This window comes from Phalacrocorax carbo, chromosome 2 (genome assembly GCF_963921805.1).
Source record: "Phalacrocorax carbo chromosome 2, bPhaCar2.1, whole genome shotgun sequence".
NCBI lineage: Eukaryota > Metazoa > Chordata > Aves > Suliformes > Phalacrocoracidae > Phalacrocorax > Phalacrocorax carbo.
The window spans coordinates 631,706-647,312 of record NC_087514.1 but is presented as its reverse complement, the minus strand read 5'-3'; the positions used below and the strand labels follow the sequence as shown (position 1 = coordinate 647,312).

At 62.3% G+C, this 15,607-nt stretch overlaps 1 protein-coding gene across 4 annotated transcripts in view; it reads right to left on the bottom strand.

Annotated features, from left to right (window-relative positions):
- Window positions 1-15,607, bottom strand: part of MROH1 (maestro heat like repeat family member 1) — a 56,240-nt gene that overhangs the window by 38,241 nt on the left and 2,392 nt on the right. For 2 of the 4 annotated variants that reach the window (XM_064441930.1, XM_064441932.1), the window contains exons 3-14: window positions 14,664-14,809; window positions 14,148-14,279; window positions 13,489-13,651; window positions 12,558-12,656; window positions 7,123-7,274; window positions 6,437-6,577; window positions 5,639-5,731; window positions 4,358-4,436; window positions 2,831-2,944; window positions 2,403-2,476; window positions 1,702-1,821; window positions 595-705 (exon numbers count right to left, since the gene is read on the bottom strand). In XM_064441930.1, the coding sequence (XP_064298000.1) occupies window positions 595-705; window positions 1,702-1,821; window positions 2,403-2,476; window positions 2,831-2,944; window positions 4,358-4,436; window positions 5,639-5,731; window positions 6,437-6,577; window positions 7,123-7,274; window positions 12,558-12,656; window positions 13,489-13,651; window positions 14,148-14,279; window positions 14,664-14,809 (1,424 nt within the window). The remainder of the gene's footprint in view (window positions 1-594; window positions 706-1,701; window positions 1,822-2,402; window positions 2,477-2,830; window positions 2,945-4,357; window positions 4,437-5,638; window positions 5,732-6,436; window positions 6,578-7,122; window positions 7,275-12,557; window positions 12,657-13,488; window positions 13,652-14,147; window positions 14,280-14,663; window positions 14,810-15,607) is intronic. The other 2 variants (XM_064441931.1, XM_064441933.1) reach the window with 1 other exon arrangement.

Sequence of the window (15,607 nt, the reverse complement as noted above, 5' to 3'; positions counted from 1 at the left end):
CCCTCACAGTAAAGAATTTCTTGCTTAGATCTAGTCTCAGTCTCCCGCCCTTTAGTCTAAACCTGTTGCCCCTTGGCCTGTCGCTGCAGGCCCTGCTAAAAAGTCTGGCCCCATCTTTCTTATGCTTATTTTAAGTACTGGAAGGCCACAAGAAGGTCTCCCCGCAGCCTTCTCTTCCCCAGGCTGAGCAACCCCACCTCTCCCAGCCTCTCTCCCCACCAGAGGGGTTCCAGCCCTCGCACCATTGCCGTGTCCCTCCTCCGGACCCCTCCAACAGGCCCGTGTCTGTGCTGTGCTGGGGACCCCAGAGCTGGACGCAGGGCTCCGGGGGGGTCTCCCCAGAGCGGAGCAGAGGGGGAGAATCCCCTCCCTCGCCCTGCTCTCAGAAGGACGGAATCGGTGGCAGTAGCTCTTACAAGGGTTGGGAGCGGAGACGCCCCATCCCGCCGGGCACACGGGGCACCCTGCGCGTCGCAGGGGCGGCGCGGGCTGTGCCGAGGGCAGCGTGGGACCCCAGCGCACGGTGCACGGACGGCGGCGGCTCCGGGGCCAGCACCGACCGCCCCAGGGGCGGAGGTGACTGTGCAGGCTCACCTTGTTCATCCTGTCAACAGTCGTGCTAAGGAGAAAGAGCGTATTGACGCTGATGCTCTGGACGCTGTCACTGGTGAGGTCATCGGCGTCCAGCGGCTGCTTTTTGGGCTGCTGGAGGAGAGGGAAAGCGCAGGTCAGTGGGGATGCTGCGGCAGCGCCGGGAGCAGCTCTGGGCAACTCCCTTAGCAAACATGCTTCCCAAGCTGTTGAGACAGCACCCTGGCAAACAGCGTGCTGGAACAGAACCGAAAGCCTCGTGGTTCGCGGCCCATCTCCAGCACGTGCTCCAGCTCTACCCAGGGAGCGTGGAGGGGCTGCAGAGCTCCTGCAGCCCAAACCATCGGCCCTACTCCTCTTCGAGGGGGAAAGGGATGATCCCAGCCCCAGGGTGCTTTCAGTCGTGCCCATGTCTCTGCAGCTCGGCCGGACAAGTGGGGCTGGAGGCAGCCAAGCCCCCACATAAGGCAGCTATCCCCCACCAAGAGGGCACCAGCCTGGCTAGGCGGGGTGTGCAGAGCCGGCAGGAGGTGGGGGTCCTGGCAGCGCAGCCCCCCGAGGGCTGGCTGGTGTCCCTCAGATGCAGGGACAGCTGTACCAACAGCATCTCTCCTGCTCCTGAGGTTTGCCCCTGCTCCCCCTTGCTCCGGGGGCAGGAACCACAACACACCATCAGGGGAAAGATGGGGAGGAAGCTGCAGTGGTGCTGCAGGAGGGCTGGGGCGGTGGGGACAGCAAGGGGGACATCCTGAGCGTCCGAGGTGGGCAGCCTGCACGGGGACACGACTGTGGGGGTATAGTTGGTTCGGATGCTTTGGTCCCAGAGCAAGGCCTGCCCTGGGGAGGGTTCAGAGTCGAGAGGCTGCAGGCAAAGCGAGGCAAAGCATGCAGGCTTCTGCCAGCTGCGCCGCTCCGCTGAGGACCGCGGTGGCCAGGGGCTGGATGGGAGAGCTCTGCACCCGCAGAGCCGCGCACTGGGCTGCCTCCGCCACGGCTCTGCCGACATCGGCGCTGCGGGGAGCCAGAGGTGTGCGCAGCTAGGACGGGGACTGGCCCGGTCCTACCTGGGTGCCCTTCCTTAGGAGTTTTGCCCCACCTGGACGTGCTTACCGCATCCGAGGGAAGGGCGCACTGGCGGACGAGGAACTCCATCATGGCCTCCCCGCCGGGCTGCTCCAGGTAGCCGTGGTGAGCCATGGCGCTGATCACCTGCACCACAGCCCGCTTCACCTGCGTGGGCACAGCAGCGGCACCGTCGGTGCGGGGCGGAGGGGAGAAGCTGCGAGCAGGGGGGGCTTCTGCCTGCCGCAGGCTCCTCCTCACAGCTGTCCTTCACCGCCTCCTCCTCCTCCTCGGTAGCGGGGAATGTTATTACAGGTCTTAACCCGCTGCGGTTACGCCTGGCACAGCGAGGTTTGTGTTTTGCAAGCGGGACGCACCCTGCGACCGCGTGAGCCGAGTCACCGGCAGCCTGGTGCCCCTGGCAGCGCCATGCGCTTGCGGTACGGGCAGCGCTCCAGGCAGGGCCACGCTTCGCAGCGGCCATACGCCCTGCTAGGCAGGGCTGCCCGCGCTCGGACGTGCTCTTTGCAGAGGGCACAGACAGAAATCGAGTCCCCGGGTGCTCCCCCGTTACCGGGAGGGTGCCTTCTTTGGCAGAACGGCCAAAACCCCAGCCAGGAGGGAGATGAGCTACGGGACGAGGCGAAGGACAGCCGGGCTGGCAGAGGGAGGGGGCACGGCTGTGCAGGGCCCCAGAAATAACCCCCCACCCCTGAAGTACCCCCCACAAGAGCAGAAGCTCAGCTTACCTTATTATTGCTGTCTTGCAGAGTAAGTTTCATAGATGAAATAATAAAGGGCTTTTTAATTTCCATTTGTGAGGCTGGAAAAAATAGAAGAGACAGACTCTGAAGCTCAGCGATGCTCCTGAGCTGCCGAGGACAGAGCTGCTGATCCCGAACATCCCCCCTTCCCCAACAGGGAGGGCTTTGTCCCTCGCCCCCTTCCCCGCTGGCCAAGCTGCCAGACCGGGTTCCTTCTCCCCTGACCCTGCAGCCAAGGATGGGCTCGTCTCCTCATCCCGCTCATCCCAGGTCCCAGCAGGGGAACGAGGGGACTCGTGGAAAGGGATGCATCGGAGGAAGGAGAAAGCCTGCGTGGAGCCCCTCCACGCCTTCCTCCTTCGAGACCCCGACAGGGACCGCGGCCAGCCGGGTGGCAGCTGCCCCGTACTCACGGGCGCTGTTGATGATCTGCCTCATGATGAGGAGCGTCCCCACGCGGGTCCTCTCGTTGCTGCTCTCCAGCTTCGGGAGGAGGAAGGCCAGCACGCGGTCAGGGAACGAGCAGGCTGCGGGAGCCAAACCAACCGTCACACGGACGCGCATCGCCCCGGGGACGGCACACGGTGCAAGAGGTTCGGGATGCAGGCGCCGCGTGCCCTACACGGGGGGACCCTGCCCCGTATATCCCCAACCGGGGGCTGCTACGCGCTGCAGGGCTTTGCCTGCTGCGTCAGACCGCGTGGAGCTCGGGAAGCACCGCTCCTCCTCTCCCGGCCGTGCGGGGCAGGCAGGTCCCCGGGGAAGCAGCCTGCTGCCCTGCCACCCCACGAGCCAGGCTAACCGGCCCGTCCTTCTCTTTGCACCCAGACCTGAGCTTTTCTCAGGCGCTTTCAGCAGATTTCCTGCCCTCTCTAAGGAGCTGAAGGAGTTTAAATTATACCTTCCAACAAGTGCTGCCCCGTCTGTCAAAACATTTTGATTGTTAAAAATAAAACCAGTCTATGGATGCTGAAATTGGAGCAACACTCGTGGGCATTCGAGAAGCATGTCTGGGGAGGGACGGGCTGCTCCGAGGCAGGGTAGCCTGAAGATTGCTCAGGCAGAGGCAGCTCGGCTGCAGGTTTGCCTTCGCAAAGGCTAGCAAGAAAGGGACATCACCCAACCGTGACTCAGCAGCAGCTTGTCACACCGCTGCTCTTTTTCTGGCAATTGCCCAGAAAATGCCACAGCCGTTCGTTGGGGAGAGCCAAAATTAGGGGAGACCAGGCTCCGGGCAGAGCTCCACGTGCAGGCTGGGAGCACGTAAGGTGTAGGTCAGCCCACACCTCCTGCTCAGTCCGGCCGCAGGGGACCCTGCTGTGCTCTGAACGCCTGCAGTAACCCGGGATAACAACTGCATTAGCTGTACACGAGACACAGCAACAAGGAGTACGGATGAGCAGGGTACCCCCAAAGTCAAGCCACATCTACTGCCCCTGACCGCAGGCACGGCACGCTGCACAGCCCGGCTCCTGGAGAGGTCTCGGCGGGCTGGTGCAGCTCAAAAGGCTCTGAAGAAGCCTCTGAAACCAAGCGAGGCGCCTTTGGGAAGGTCCCTGGAAGGGGATGACCAGGCCTGCGCCAGCAGTGAGCTCCAGGGGAGCGGAGCTGGCCCCGTGCTCTTCCTCAAAGAGCTCCAGCGAGAGATGCTCTCCCCGCGCACCAGCCTTTAGGGACGCACAAAGCTGTGCAAGCCTGAAGCCACAGGCTAGAGCCAGGACAGAAACCCCCACCCTCCATCTCCCCACATGGCTGAGAGGTGTCCGAGATATCCCCCAAGCCCAGCTGAGGCCAGGGGGAACGAACCCCTCCATTCACCACGTGCAAGCCCTTGGAGAGGACCACGGAACACCGGGAACACCCCGAGCCGCGGCGCAGCACGCCCACCCCTCTCCAAGGCTCGGCGGGCTTCGGGACAGCCACGCCACGTCGGGCCTTACCCAGGACGGTGAAGCAGCGAAGAACCTCGGTGTGATTTTTGACGGTCAGGGGGACAGACGGATCTGCAGGAGCACAAATCTGTCGGAGAAATAGCCGCGGTCAGGGACGGTCCCCGCAGCGGGCGCCGGCAGGATGCAGACCCAGCCCTGGAGAGGCAGAGCCGTGCTCGGCACAGGCGCGGCGATTCGGCACGGGCAAAGCCCCGGGCCGGTGGGTGACAGCATCCCACCACACGGGTGTCCAGAGCGGTGTTTTCTGCCCGAGCAGGGCTCTGTGCTCGCAGAGGGTAGGTCATCTCAGGGAGCCCACCTGAGATCGAGGCGCCTGCTCAGGAGCTGCAGGCTCCTCTGTCATTTAAACATGCCCCACCACCCAGCCGGGACCGCTGACCACCTCCTCCAGAACCTCCTCCAAAGGAGTCAACCTTTCCGGGTGCTATCAGAGTAATTCAGGCTCTTAATTCAATTTACGTTGCAGCAAGGACGACGTGCACCCGCTCGCTCTGCTCTGCCAAAAAGACACGTCGGTCTGTGGCTGAGCCAGAGCTGCTGCGGGAGGCCGGCCTCATCCCGCGGCCCCAGACCCTCTGCAGCCACCAGCAGCTTTTGCCTGTCGAAGGCCGTCATCAAGAAGCAGCTCCTACAAACGCAACTTGTATTTGCTTGTTTACTCTGGTAAAGCGTGTATTTTAAAGGACAGCCTCTCTGCTGGTCAGAGTCAGTGAAGTTATCAAAAAAAAAAAAAAAAAAAGAAAAAGAAAAAGGTTCAGACCTGTTTTCAGCCCCGGGAGCATGATTTTAAGAGTTTAATAATATAACAGACCCCGCAGCCCTGGGGCTGAGGAGGAGCCCGGGCTCGGCAGCCTGAGGAGGGCTCCTGCACGGTCACTGCTCCGTGGCAAATCAATGCCATCTTTTATTCTCAAAGAGCAAATTTTTTAAAAGGGCCATTGATTTTGAGGCGTTTGTTTTCAATCTGCTGCGTAACTGCGCGGCCAGGGCCGCTCCCACTCCAGACAACTCGACTGTGCGTGTGACTCCTTGGATCTATCAGCCACCAGAGCCCGAGAGCGGGCAACGCCGCTGGCGAGCAGAGAAGCCGAGAGCCTCAGAGGGGCGCGACCAGGGGGCAGAAAAGCCGAGCAGGCTGCGCGCCCCGACGGCGGGCTGATCCGGGGGAAGCCTCGAGCCCTGCGGACCGAGCGCGCGGCCAGGCTCCGGCGTCACACCTCACGCGACGCCCACCCTCCCGAGGGCGGCCGCTCTCCGCCCAGCCCCTACCTGGGGGTGCAGGGTGCCCAGGAGAGAGTCCAGCTGCACGTCAAGGCTGCGGCTGCCGATGTTGACAGAAGCTTCCAGGATCTGGCAGAGGCTCTGCTCAGCAAGAGACCGGGTTGGAGTTAGCATCAGGAAAACGCTTGGGCTCCGGAGGACAGAGGACCGTGACCCCTGTGCTATGCCAGCCCAAGGGGAGGGACTGCAGGCAAGAGCAGGGATCATGAACCCTTCTTCCATAACCCGTCTTCGCTTGGGCGAAGACAGCTGCCTCTTCCCCCAGTGCCGTGGCAGGAGGCCACGAAGAGGCACGCCGGCCGCCGCGAGCCACGGCTGGCTGCACGGTGAGAACCAGGGACACGGCCCAGTGCCCGGAGTCGGCAGCGGAGACGGGCTGCAGCCCGCTCCACCCTCCCCGATCACCCTCCCAGCCACCTGAGGCTTGGGCTCAGCAGCGAGAGGGTTCACGATGCAGAGAGAGGGGGTCTCGCAAGGAAAAGGCGGTGGCAGCCCAGCCCAGCTGGGGGAGGCATGGCGTGAGCTTGCCATCGGTAAGGTAAGGACTGAGACCACTTTGCTGCTGCCGCTTTCCCATGCGGCCGCACGCCGCTCTCTGGGACAGGCAGAGCCGCTGCTCCGCGTCCCTCCTGCGTTCACGGTCGGCTGTCGGCGCCGCTGAATCACAGCCCAGCCCGTGGCAGCGGGCAGAGGTACGCTGCCCACCCTACGCCCCAGCAAGGCCCCCAGTCAATGGGGCTGGGGACGGGTCCTCGGCCAGCGACACCAGCACTCAGAGCCGCTCACCTTGGATATGTAGAAGGCCTCCGTGTGCTTCTTGTAGAGGGCGAGGATGCCTGGAATCAGCTTAGGGAGCTGCTCCTCCAGCTTTTCACTGGGCATCAGGTAACTCATAGGTCCCATAGCCTCCACCACAGCCAGTCTCAGCTGCAGGGAGAGATTGTGCGTCGAAAGCATGTCCCAGACCCCGGCCGGCCGGGCCTGCCACAGCATCGCTCCATGGCTACGGAGCTGCTCTTCCTGATGCTTCCAGCAGGCCCTGAGCAGAGGCAGGGACAGCATTTCGCCTGGCTTTGCCAGTCTGAGTGCAAGGGGTGCTCAGCAGAGAAGGGGGACGCCTAAGTACGTCACCCCTGCCTACAGAGGGCAAAACCTGGCTGGCCATCTCCCAGCCGTGCCGTATGCCCAGGCTGCCCCCCCAAAGGGCTGCAGAAGCACCCCATGCTCTGCTTTCCAGCAACGAGAAGCAAGCGACCCGTTCTGCACGTTACGTATGGGACACGAGGACAGGAGGAACCGAGCAGAGCCGCAGGGCACGGGGGGAAAAGCATCCAGCCCTGAGTCAGAGCTTGCTCTTCTGGGGGCCACGTCCTTATGAAAGGGCGCAGCTGAGATGCTGCAAGGCCGACGTCAGAGTAACAGCCCCCCGCTCCGCACCCAGAGAGGTCCTGCCACGCCCCCCGGCCCCCCACCTTGGCTTCCCGGTGCTGCAGCCAGCTGTTGAAGAGCACTTCGTACGCACTGAAGATCTCGTTTGAGAAGGTGTCCTTCCTGACCGTCGGGTCCGGGGCCTTGTCCAAGTTCGCCAAGTACTCCTGGATGCTCTCGCTGAAGTGCTGCAGCGCTACCAGACACATCGTGCTATTAGATTTTTCCACACATACAAGAGAATGTTTGTTTTAGCCCCTCCAGAAAGCAGATGGTTGACGTGCTGTTTCACTGGGCAGCATCTCGAGGGACAGCAGATGCACCACGACTCTCCCTGGCAGGTTGAGAGACTTTCCGAGGGGTGCCCTGGCTACGAGGGATCCTGGCAGGCAGCCACACCAGAGATACACGCTGCTTTGTGCTTCCTGGCCCAGGGTTGACACAACCAACTCCAGAGAACCAGCTCCGCTGACCCACAAGAGCCTGGATTTGCCACACGGGTTATTTCTACGCATCCGCTCGCAGCCAGGGCGGCCAAGAATTACAGCCTCGCAGCCGCAGGCGAGCCAGCACGCCGCACCTCAGCGAGTTCGCCCGGTCCCTGGGCCAGCCAGCGCCGCGTGTGAGCACGTCTTATTTTCCCTCTTGCGAACGGGACCGGTGACGAGAGCACGCTTGCATAAGGGCACGTGTCCTGGCTCAGACGCAAGGCTCAGCTGGAGACCGCGGACCGCAGGGGATCCCTGCCTCCCATCCCCTCCGCCGACGAAGCCTTTGCCATGGCTTTATGGGGTTCCCCAAGGCTTTAGAGTTCCTGGGGCAGCCGAGGGATCACCTACCACCAGGAGCAGGTCTCAGCTGGCAGCCCCTGAGGGCTGCAAACACTCCTCTAGATTTATTTTTGGAGCTACCCAATAGTGGAACGCACCGAAAAGGCCCCCAGCTTCAGGAGCTCCGGTGCGGGACGTGGCTCCAGACGCTCGGCACGAACGTCCCCGGGCTGAGCCCCGCGCTGCTGCTGGACACGGACACGGCAGGCCGCCGGGGCTCCGGGCAGGTCTGCCCAAGCAGCGTCCCCGCACCGGCCTTTCACAGGCAGTCCCGGGAAGCGCTGCCCGCTGCAAGCCCTGCCCGGCTGCCCCGTCCGACCTCCAGCCCCGGCGCACCCGTCTGTCCGTCCCTCTGCTCCCTCCAGCCCCGTCCCGGGACCCGCAGGCACCGGAGCGCGCACGCACGGACCCTGATTTCCCTCCAGGCGCTGCCGGGGGCACGCACGTGCTCCCTTCCTTAACCCCTTAACGCTCAGCGAGGCTCTCCTAGCCTTCTCGCCCTCCGCTACCCGTTTCTCAACGAAGGAAGCAGGCTGGGGCTCGCAGAGCCGGTGTCGTGCTGCTGACCCGGCCAGGCCCAGAGCCCCGGCTGCCGGCATCACCGATCACCGGAGCGGGAGCCGTGAGTTGAGGCTGAGGCAAGGGGAGAGGAGAAGGATCACAGCCTGCCCAAGGTGGAGGCACCCCCGGAGCTCAGCGGGTCCAAACCCCGGCTTGAGCAGGGCTGCCCGGAGCAGCCTGCCCAGGCTGAGCTCATCAGCCCCTTACAGCTAGAAAAGGACGTCTCCTGCGGACGGTCCTAGAGCAGCACCATGGGGAAGGGTCCGCTGCACCCACGTGGGACTGAGCCATCCCCCCCCAGGCATGGCAGCCCCGCTCCTGCCAGAAAGTCAGGCTCAGTGGAAGCTTGCTCAGCTCCTCCAGGGAGGAAGACCACATCCTGCACCACCGGGGTGAAGAGCCCCGCGATGCCCTGGCACCCTGGGCAGGAGGCTTCCCACAGTAAGATTGTGGCAGAAGATGGAAAACAGAAGGAAACGAGCAGCTGGCCTCACATCGCAGCAAGATGTGATGGGGGAGCACAGTGCTTCTGGCACAACAACCGCCCGGCGCCCACGCTGTCAGCTGGGACTCAGGAGCCCGGTCGCGCCCGATTCCTCATGCCCACGGGACCCCACACCAGCGGGATGGAGAGGCTGACACGGCCCCCGAGGATGCGAGATGACGCGAGGGCATGCCAGCTCTCCAGGCCCCCGCACAAGCTCGATGCACCCACGTTATCACACCCAGAGAGGAAGCAGGGTCCCGCAGGAGGAGGAAGAGGAGAGCGGGGGGGGTCCCGAGAAGAGCCGTGCCCACCCCACGATGCCGCCCTGCGAGGCTGACGCAGCAGGGGTTGCACAGCCTCCGCTCCCTCCTCCCCTACAGCAGATGTTTATTTTCAGCCCGGCAGGATCAGAGACGCTGAGTCACTCCGTGCCCTCGTACCGAAGCCAGATCACTGCAGTCACATGCCTCCTCACCCTCGCCGCGACCCGGCCGGCAGCCCGCGAGAAAGCAGCGCTGCAAGCAGCGTCCCGCCGGCTGGAAGGGACCGCTGCCGTCCTTAATGGGGGGCCAGAAACCCCCCAACCTGCTCCCCACGGCTCAGGCAGATGGGGAGGGCGCGGAGGGGACGCAGGGATGATGGGCCACCGGCGGAAGGGTCCGATGCTGCACAGAGGAGCTTCTGCTGCGGAGAAACCACCCATGGCGGGGAGGGTCTGGCTGCTCTTTGGGCAGAAACTGGGAATTCCCATCGAATTGCCCACTCAGAGGGGCCAGGAAGGGCCCCCAGCTCACCCCCGTCTCACCCAGCACCTTTCTGGAGCGGGGAGCAAAGTCTAGAGCCCATCTTCATCCCCGGGCTGAAGTCAGAACACCCTTGCTTAGGTTACATCCTCCTAAAGTTTCTGTGACAAGTTTGGCTTGATAAAAGTAAACATATCTAGCCAAAAACATCACCTAAAAGTCCTCCCCCAGCTTAAAGCTGGGCAGATGTGAGGGCAACAGGCAGTGCTAGCCTGGCTTTACTTTTTTTCCTGTTTATTTTTTTAAAAAAAAAAGCTTGTAGCCAGGAGCCAGGGCAATAGCTACCCCAGCCAGCACGGTTTTAGGACACATCTGGGAAGCTCATTCCCTTCCCTACAGTGGGGCCACCAAGGGGAGCATCACTCCCAGGTCAGAAAGCGGTACCTTGCTGACTCCTCCGGAGCAGTAAAACCAGGCTCACGTCCCCAAATCCGCCCCCCATTCAGCCCAGATCGAGCCCTGCGTACCCATCCGCCAGTCTGGTCCCTCCTTGTCCCTGTCCCTCAGCACCAGGCCTGCCCAGCACAGCAAAACCACCCCAAAAAGCCCCGCCGCCATCGCACCGTCACGCTGACTCCAGAGTTACCCCACCTGCCTTTCAGTTATTGAAAACTTTGGCAAAAAAAATTACACAGAAGCCGCACGGAGCCAGAAATCCAGCACGCTGGCAGGGGACGTCTTCCCAGTCCTGCAGGCGGCTGAACCCCGCCGGCAGCAGGCAGCCCGATACCCGCACCGCAGCCTCCTCGTGCCGTCGGGAGGGCCCGGCCAGGCACGTCCACCCGTGCCCCAGCCCTCGGCCCGGGTGTCCGCACGCTCCGCGGTCAGCGGCGGCCAGGAGCGGTCGCGAGGGGGTGACCGTGGGCACACGGGGGGTTTGGGATCAGGCAGGGTCTGCTCCAGACACGCACGGGGCTGCTTAAAGATGCTCATCCTTCCGCGGCCCCCAGCGCCGGCAGCGCTCGGGAGACTCCGTGTGCTTTAGGACATGAGTTGAGAGGCCGCAAATGCTCCGCAAGAGCAACAAACCGACCGTGCCCCAGCAGCAGCAGCTGCTTCGGAGGGAACACGCGCGGAGCCGGGACGTCACGTTTCTCAGGACCGAGCGGGGAGCAGAAAGGTGAAAGAAGCAATTGCTGGAAGCGACGAAGGAGAAAGAGCTGCTGGTGGCAGAAGGCTGCTCCAGAAAGAGCCACCCAAACCTCAGAACCGAGTTTTACCAGCCCCATGGGCCACGCGCCGGTCCTCCCCACGGTGCCCGAGCAGAAGGATCCCTTCTCCGCAGGGCCAGGCACCGCTGATAAGCCGTCTCGGAGAGGAACGGCAGCAGACCTCCCGTCTACGAACACGCAGCCTGCTCTGCGATCGCCTGCAGCCAGCCCGAACTACCTGGGCTGCCAACACCAACAACCCCCGTGGCCAAACCTGCCCAGGGGCTTGGCTGTGTTTGGCTGAAGGAGGACGCTCGCGCTCACGGTGATCGCCTGACCTTGGCGCTGGCTCTCTGAGAACGCGCCTGTAGAGAAACAGCTTGAGAGCTGCACGTTCCTGCTTTGAGCTCCACGTAACAGAGCGCGAGTTCTTCAGGTCGAAGCAGCCCTTCCTGTCCGACAGCGTAAAACTGTTACTGGGCTGCAGCAGATCCCAGTAACGAGTTCAGACATAAACCTCCTCGCTTCCAGGAGAAAGAGATACTGCTGAAGGTAGTCCCACACCACCCCTGCGGTTTACAGGGCTGCTCGGGAGGCTCCCGCTCACCCTACTGCCTCCTCGATGCACAGAACCACACCAGATTCCCAGGCCTTGGGTGTAAGCATCAGCAAGAGATAAGAGCAACCGCCCCAGCAGCGTGCTCCGGCAGCTCCCGCGGTATCTATCAGAGCCCGTGAACCCGCACTCCCCCAGACAGCCTTTTATTTTTGCCCAGCTCTGGAAAGTAAACCACAAATCCTGAGAATCCTCGGCTGGATATTAAGGCTGTCATGTCGCCCCGGCTTCCTGCCGTACGGGACGCGGATGCCACCGCCCCGCGCTCGGGAGAGCCCCGTGTTCGGGAGAACAAACACAGAGCAACTCGGGCCAGGAGCCACACCAGGACGCGCCAGCGTGCCCAGGTGAAGGGATCAGCTCCGGCGAGAGACCGAGGGACAGCTGAGCAGGCTGTCTGTCGGCTGTGTAAGCGCTGGTACTTCTGCATCAAACCCCGCTGCACAAGCGGGTGCTTTTGGCCAGCGCAGGGCTGGAGGAGGGCGTCACGAGAAGGGAGCCCCGTGACATCCTGCCCGCCCACCAGAAGCACCACATCCTGAAATCGGCTCACGGGAATGATAGAAGTGGCTCGGACGAGAGCTGGCCTGGCACCAGCGCTGCATCCCGGCCTCCTCATGATTCCTATCAGGGCTAACGCTGGTCAAGGTGCCAGGTTCATGGTCTTAATAAAGGGAGAGCCTGGTTTATAGGAGGGTCTCAAGTAGCACATCCCACCGGGGCGGTCACCTCGACCTGAGTCGGGACAGCTCTGGAGTATCCCCGTCCTCTTTGCCAGGGAAGAAAGCGAAGGGCAGCAGTACTAGCCTATGAGATGGGAGGGACAGGGATCAGCTAGGAGACGGAGAGGGACTTCTGCTGGATCCCAGTGACCTCGAGCCAGCCAGGTCCCTGCTCCCAGACGTTCAGGGAAGGCCCATCCAAGCCAGCTCTCCAGCCCCAGCCCCTCCTTTCCCAGGGAAAGGAAAAAGTCTCCCACAACGCACCTAAAAAGTCGCTGCAGCCTCAGAAGAACCAGAAAAAAAACTTACCGTAGCAGAAGACAGACTTCATGTGGTCCTGTTTGGCCATTCCCAGCATGGGCAGCATCGTCCCGAGGATGGAGTTGAGAAAAGGCACCATTCCAAACACTGGGAAGAAAAGCAGGAGAGGCTTGCTCGCGGCAAACACCCAAGTGCCCCACAGCCTATGCGGACGCAGACCCAGCGCGGGCACCCGGAGTAACCCGTCTCGCCGCAGCCCGGCGATCGCCGCCAGCCGGAGCCCGATTTCACCACACAAGCGACGCCGACAGCCCCGGGTGGGAGCCGGCCAGCCCGTGGTGCGGTCAGCCCTAGCACAGCAGCAGCTCGCTCCTCCCAGCCCTCGGAGTTCACTACCCTTTCTCAGAGTCGGTTTGCTGCAGGCTACGTCCAACTCGCTGCTGGCACCATCGGATCTCTCCGCAGCAAGACTTCTTTTCTGAAGTCCCAGCCTAAAATTACCATATTTAAACCCGGTCTTTCTGGGATGGCTGGAAACAAGAGCCCAGCAGGGAATTCTCTAAGACAAGGGCCAGGCAGCTCCGATTCCTGCTGCTTTTAAGCAGCAAACACTTTAAAGAGATTCAGCTGAGCAGTGAAACCCACTTTTACAGGGACTCAGCTCCTCTGTGCTCTGGGAATGGCCAGGTACCCGGCGGGTACCACTGCCAGCGCTCCGTCTTGCCACGCTGCTGTTTACTCCTTTTTCAGCGCGTTTCATCACTGAGTTATTTTGCAGAGCAGTTGTTTAGCAGCACCAAGGCTAAGCCGTAAGATCCCGAGAGGTTTGCTCTGAAGCGCGCTGGCTGGCCCGGCACGCGCGACGCCGGGGAGGTGCCCCACGGCAGCGCGAGTCGGGTACAGCGTGAGCTACAACGCCCGGAGCACACAACGCTCCCGCGGCCCTTTCCGGCGCAGGGGCGGCAGGTCGCCGACTCACCGTTCGACACAGAGAGGTTTGCAAACGTCTGCATGACGAAGTAGTGCGGCAGGATCCCCGGCTGAAACTTGGTGAGCACCTCCTCCATCACCTTGTTGATGAAGCGCTGCCCCACCGCAACAAGGACGTTGCTCGCGGCTTGCTGCCAGTCCCGGATCACCTCCTGGCGCGGACGGAGGAAACCACGTCAGAACAGACGCTGCCCCAGACACGCAGCCTCCCCAGGAGATTGCCTCTGCTTCGCTAAAATGCCACGCATCGCGCCCGGCTCCAAACGCCGTGAGGAATCGCACCGGGTGGGCTAAACAACAGGCCTAAGATTCGGATGCGATCTTTTTCCTGGGCGGACCTGGACCTGCAGCCCCTCCAGGCACTGCTCCTTCCTGCCCAGGTCCTTCTCAGCACCCCAGTTCTATTTAGCTGTGCACACATGCTGCGCTGGAAGAAAACCGTCAGCCAAACCGTCCCCGCCTCTCCCCAGAGAGAGGAACGCAGCCCGTCCCCTCCTCCCTCCACCACCCCAAGTCCAGAAGCCGGCGTGCAATCGGCCCTTCCCTTCCACGAAAGGGGTCCCAGTAACTGCGACCGCTGGGGCAGCCCCAGACCCACAGCATTTACTGCGACCAGGGGCAGAAAGAGCCGGAGCTTTCAGGTCATACCTTTGACTTGGTCATTTCATTAGACGCCAGGAAGATAACGACCTTCGCCGTGCTTTTGTCCAAGAGGGCAATGCTGTTCTTCACCACCGTTTCCATCGCCTTCAGGATGATCACACGGTGAGGGTAGGCCAGCTGAAAAGGGAGGGAAGAAAGCGGCCGGTCAGCCAAGCCGAGCACAAACCCTGCACGCCGCAGAGCTGCGAGACACCCGGCAAGGGACCGGCCAGCACTGCCACCACGCAGCCTGCGCAGGGAGAGGCAATGACTCGGACAACACTAAAAACTCAATGATTTTTACTCCGTTTCTCATCCACGACAGCATATTCTAGCCGTTTCTTCACCCGCACAACTCCAGCGGCTTGGACCACACTTCTCAGCCAGCTGGTCCACCGCTCTCCCAGCCCCAATCCTCCCCGGTACCTCCCTCGCTCGCTGACACAGCCAATATCCCCAAGCTGCCAGGAAGGATTTCTCATCCTGCTGGCATTCCCAGGACCGAGCAGAGCAGACCCCCACCTTGTCGTGCTGCCGGAGGTACTCGTCGCAGGAGTTGAGGATCTCCTCCGGCTCGGACTCCCCCAGGTAGCACAAGGCATTATAGATCTGCTCCTGGACTAGCGGGTCCTTATCTGTTGTGGCGTCCATCAACGTCGTAGCAAGCCCTGAGCAAGACAGGCAAGTTGCAAAGATTCTGTATTCTCTGAATGTCTCCTGGACTAATGAGAGCAGCAACAGAAGAGCCTCTGTGCCTTCTCACCCCTCCTTCCATGAGCCACGTCCGCAGCTAAATTAAGCTTCACCAGCCCTTCTGTTTCCCACTCAGTGAGCACCTACCAAAACCATCTCTTCTGGGCTCACCTCCCAGATACATCACCTTTAACATGACGGCACTCCCCACGCGGCCCTTGCCGATCCCCCCCAGGGCTCATTCACCCTCATCCCCCAAGCTGTGCTGGACGCTTCCCAGGTGTTTTTACTGCAGACCCTACAGATACGGCTCAGCACCACGTCAGCCTCTGGGCCAAGGTGAACTTGGCTCTAAGGTTTCTCGCTGGAGCGGGGAGGAGGAGGGGTTTATTACACTGGAGGTTTTAGACCAGGGCTGGGCAGCAGCACCAAGGGCCAGGAGCCGCGGTACAGCCGGGCACCGGCACCCTCCGAGGTGCCTGGGGAACCCGCACAGGGCTGACACGTGGGACCTACCACAGGCACATCCTTGTGGGTCAGGGCCTGGAGGAGCCCCGCAGCCCTCGTGGTTGTGCTGCTGAATCCCACCACCGGGTCAGGCTCCACGCGGGTGAGCGGATGCCGCCAGTTAGGAGCTAATACCCAGCAAAGTCCTCCCTGGTATTCCCATCCCTCCGGCCACGCAAACCAGCTGCCGCTTGGGAACAGCCCCGGGAGCACGGGCGATGACGGCGGCTCTCATCCCGGCCACGGGGCACCGACAGCAACGCGCC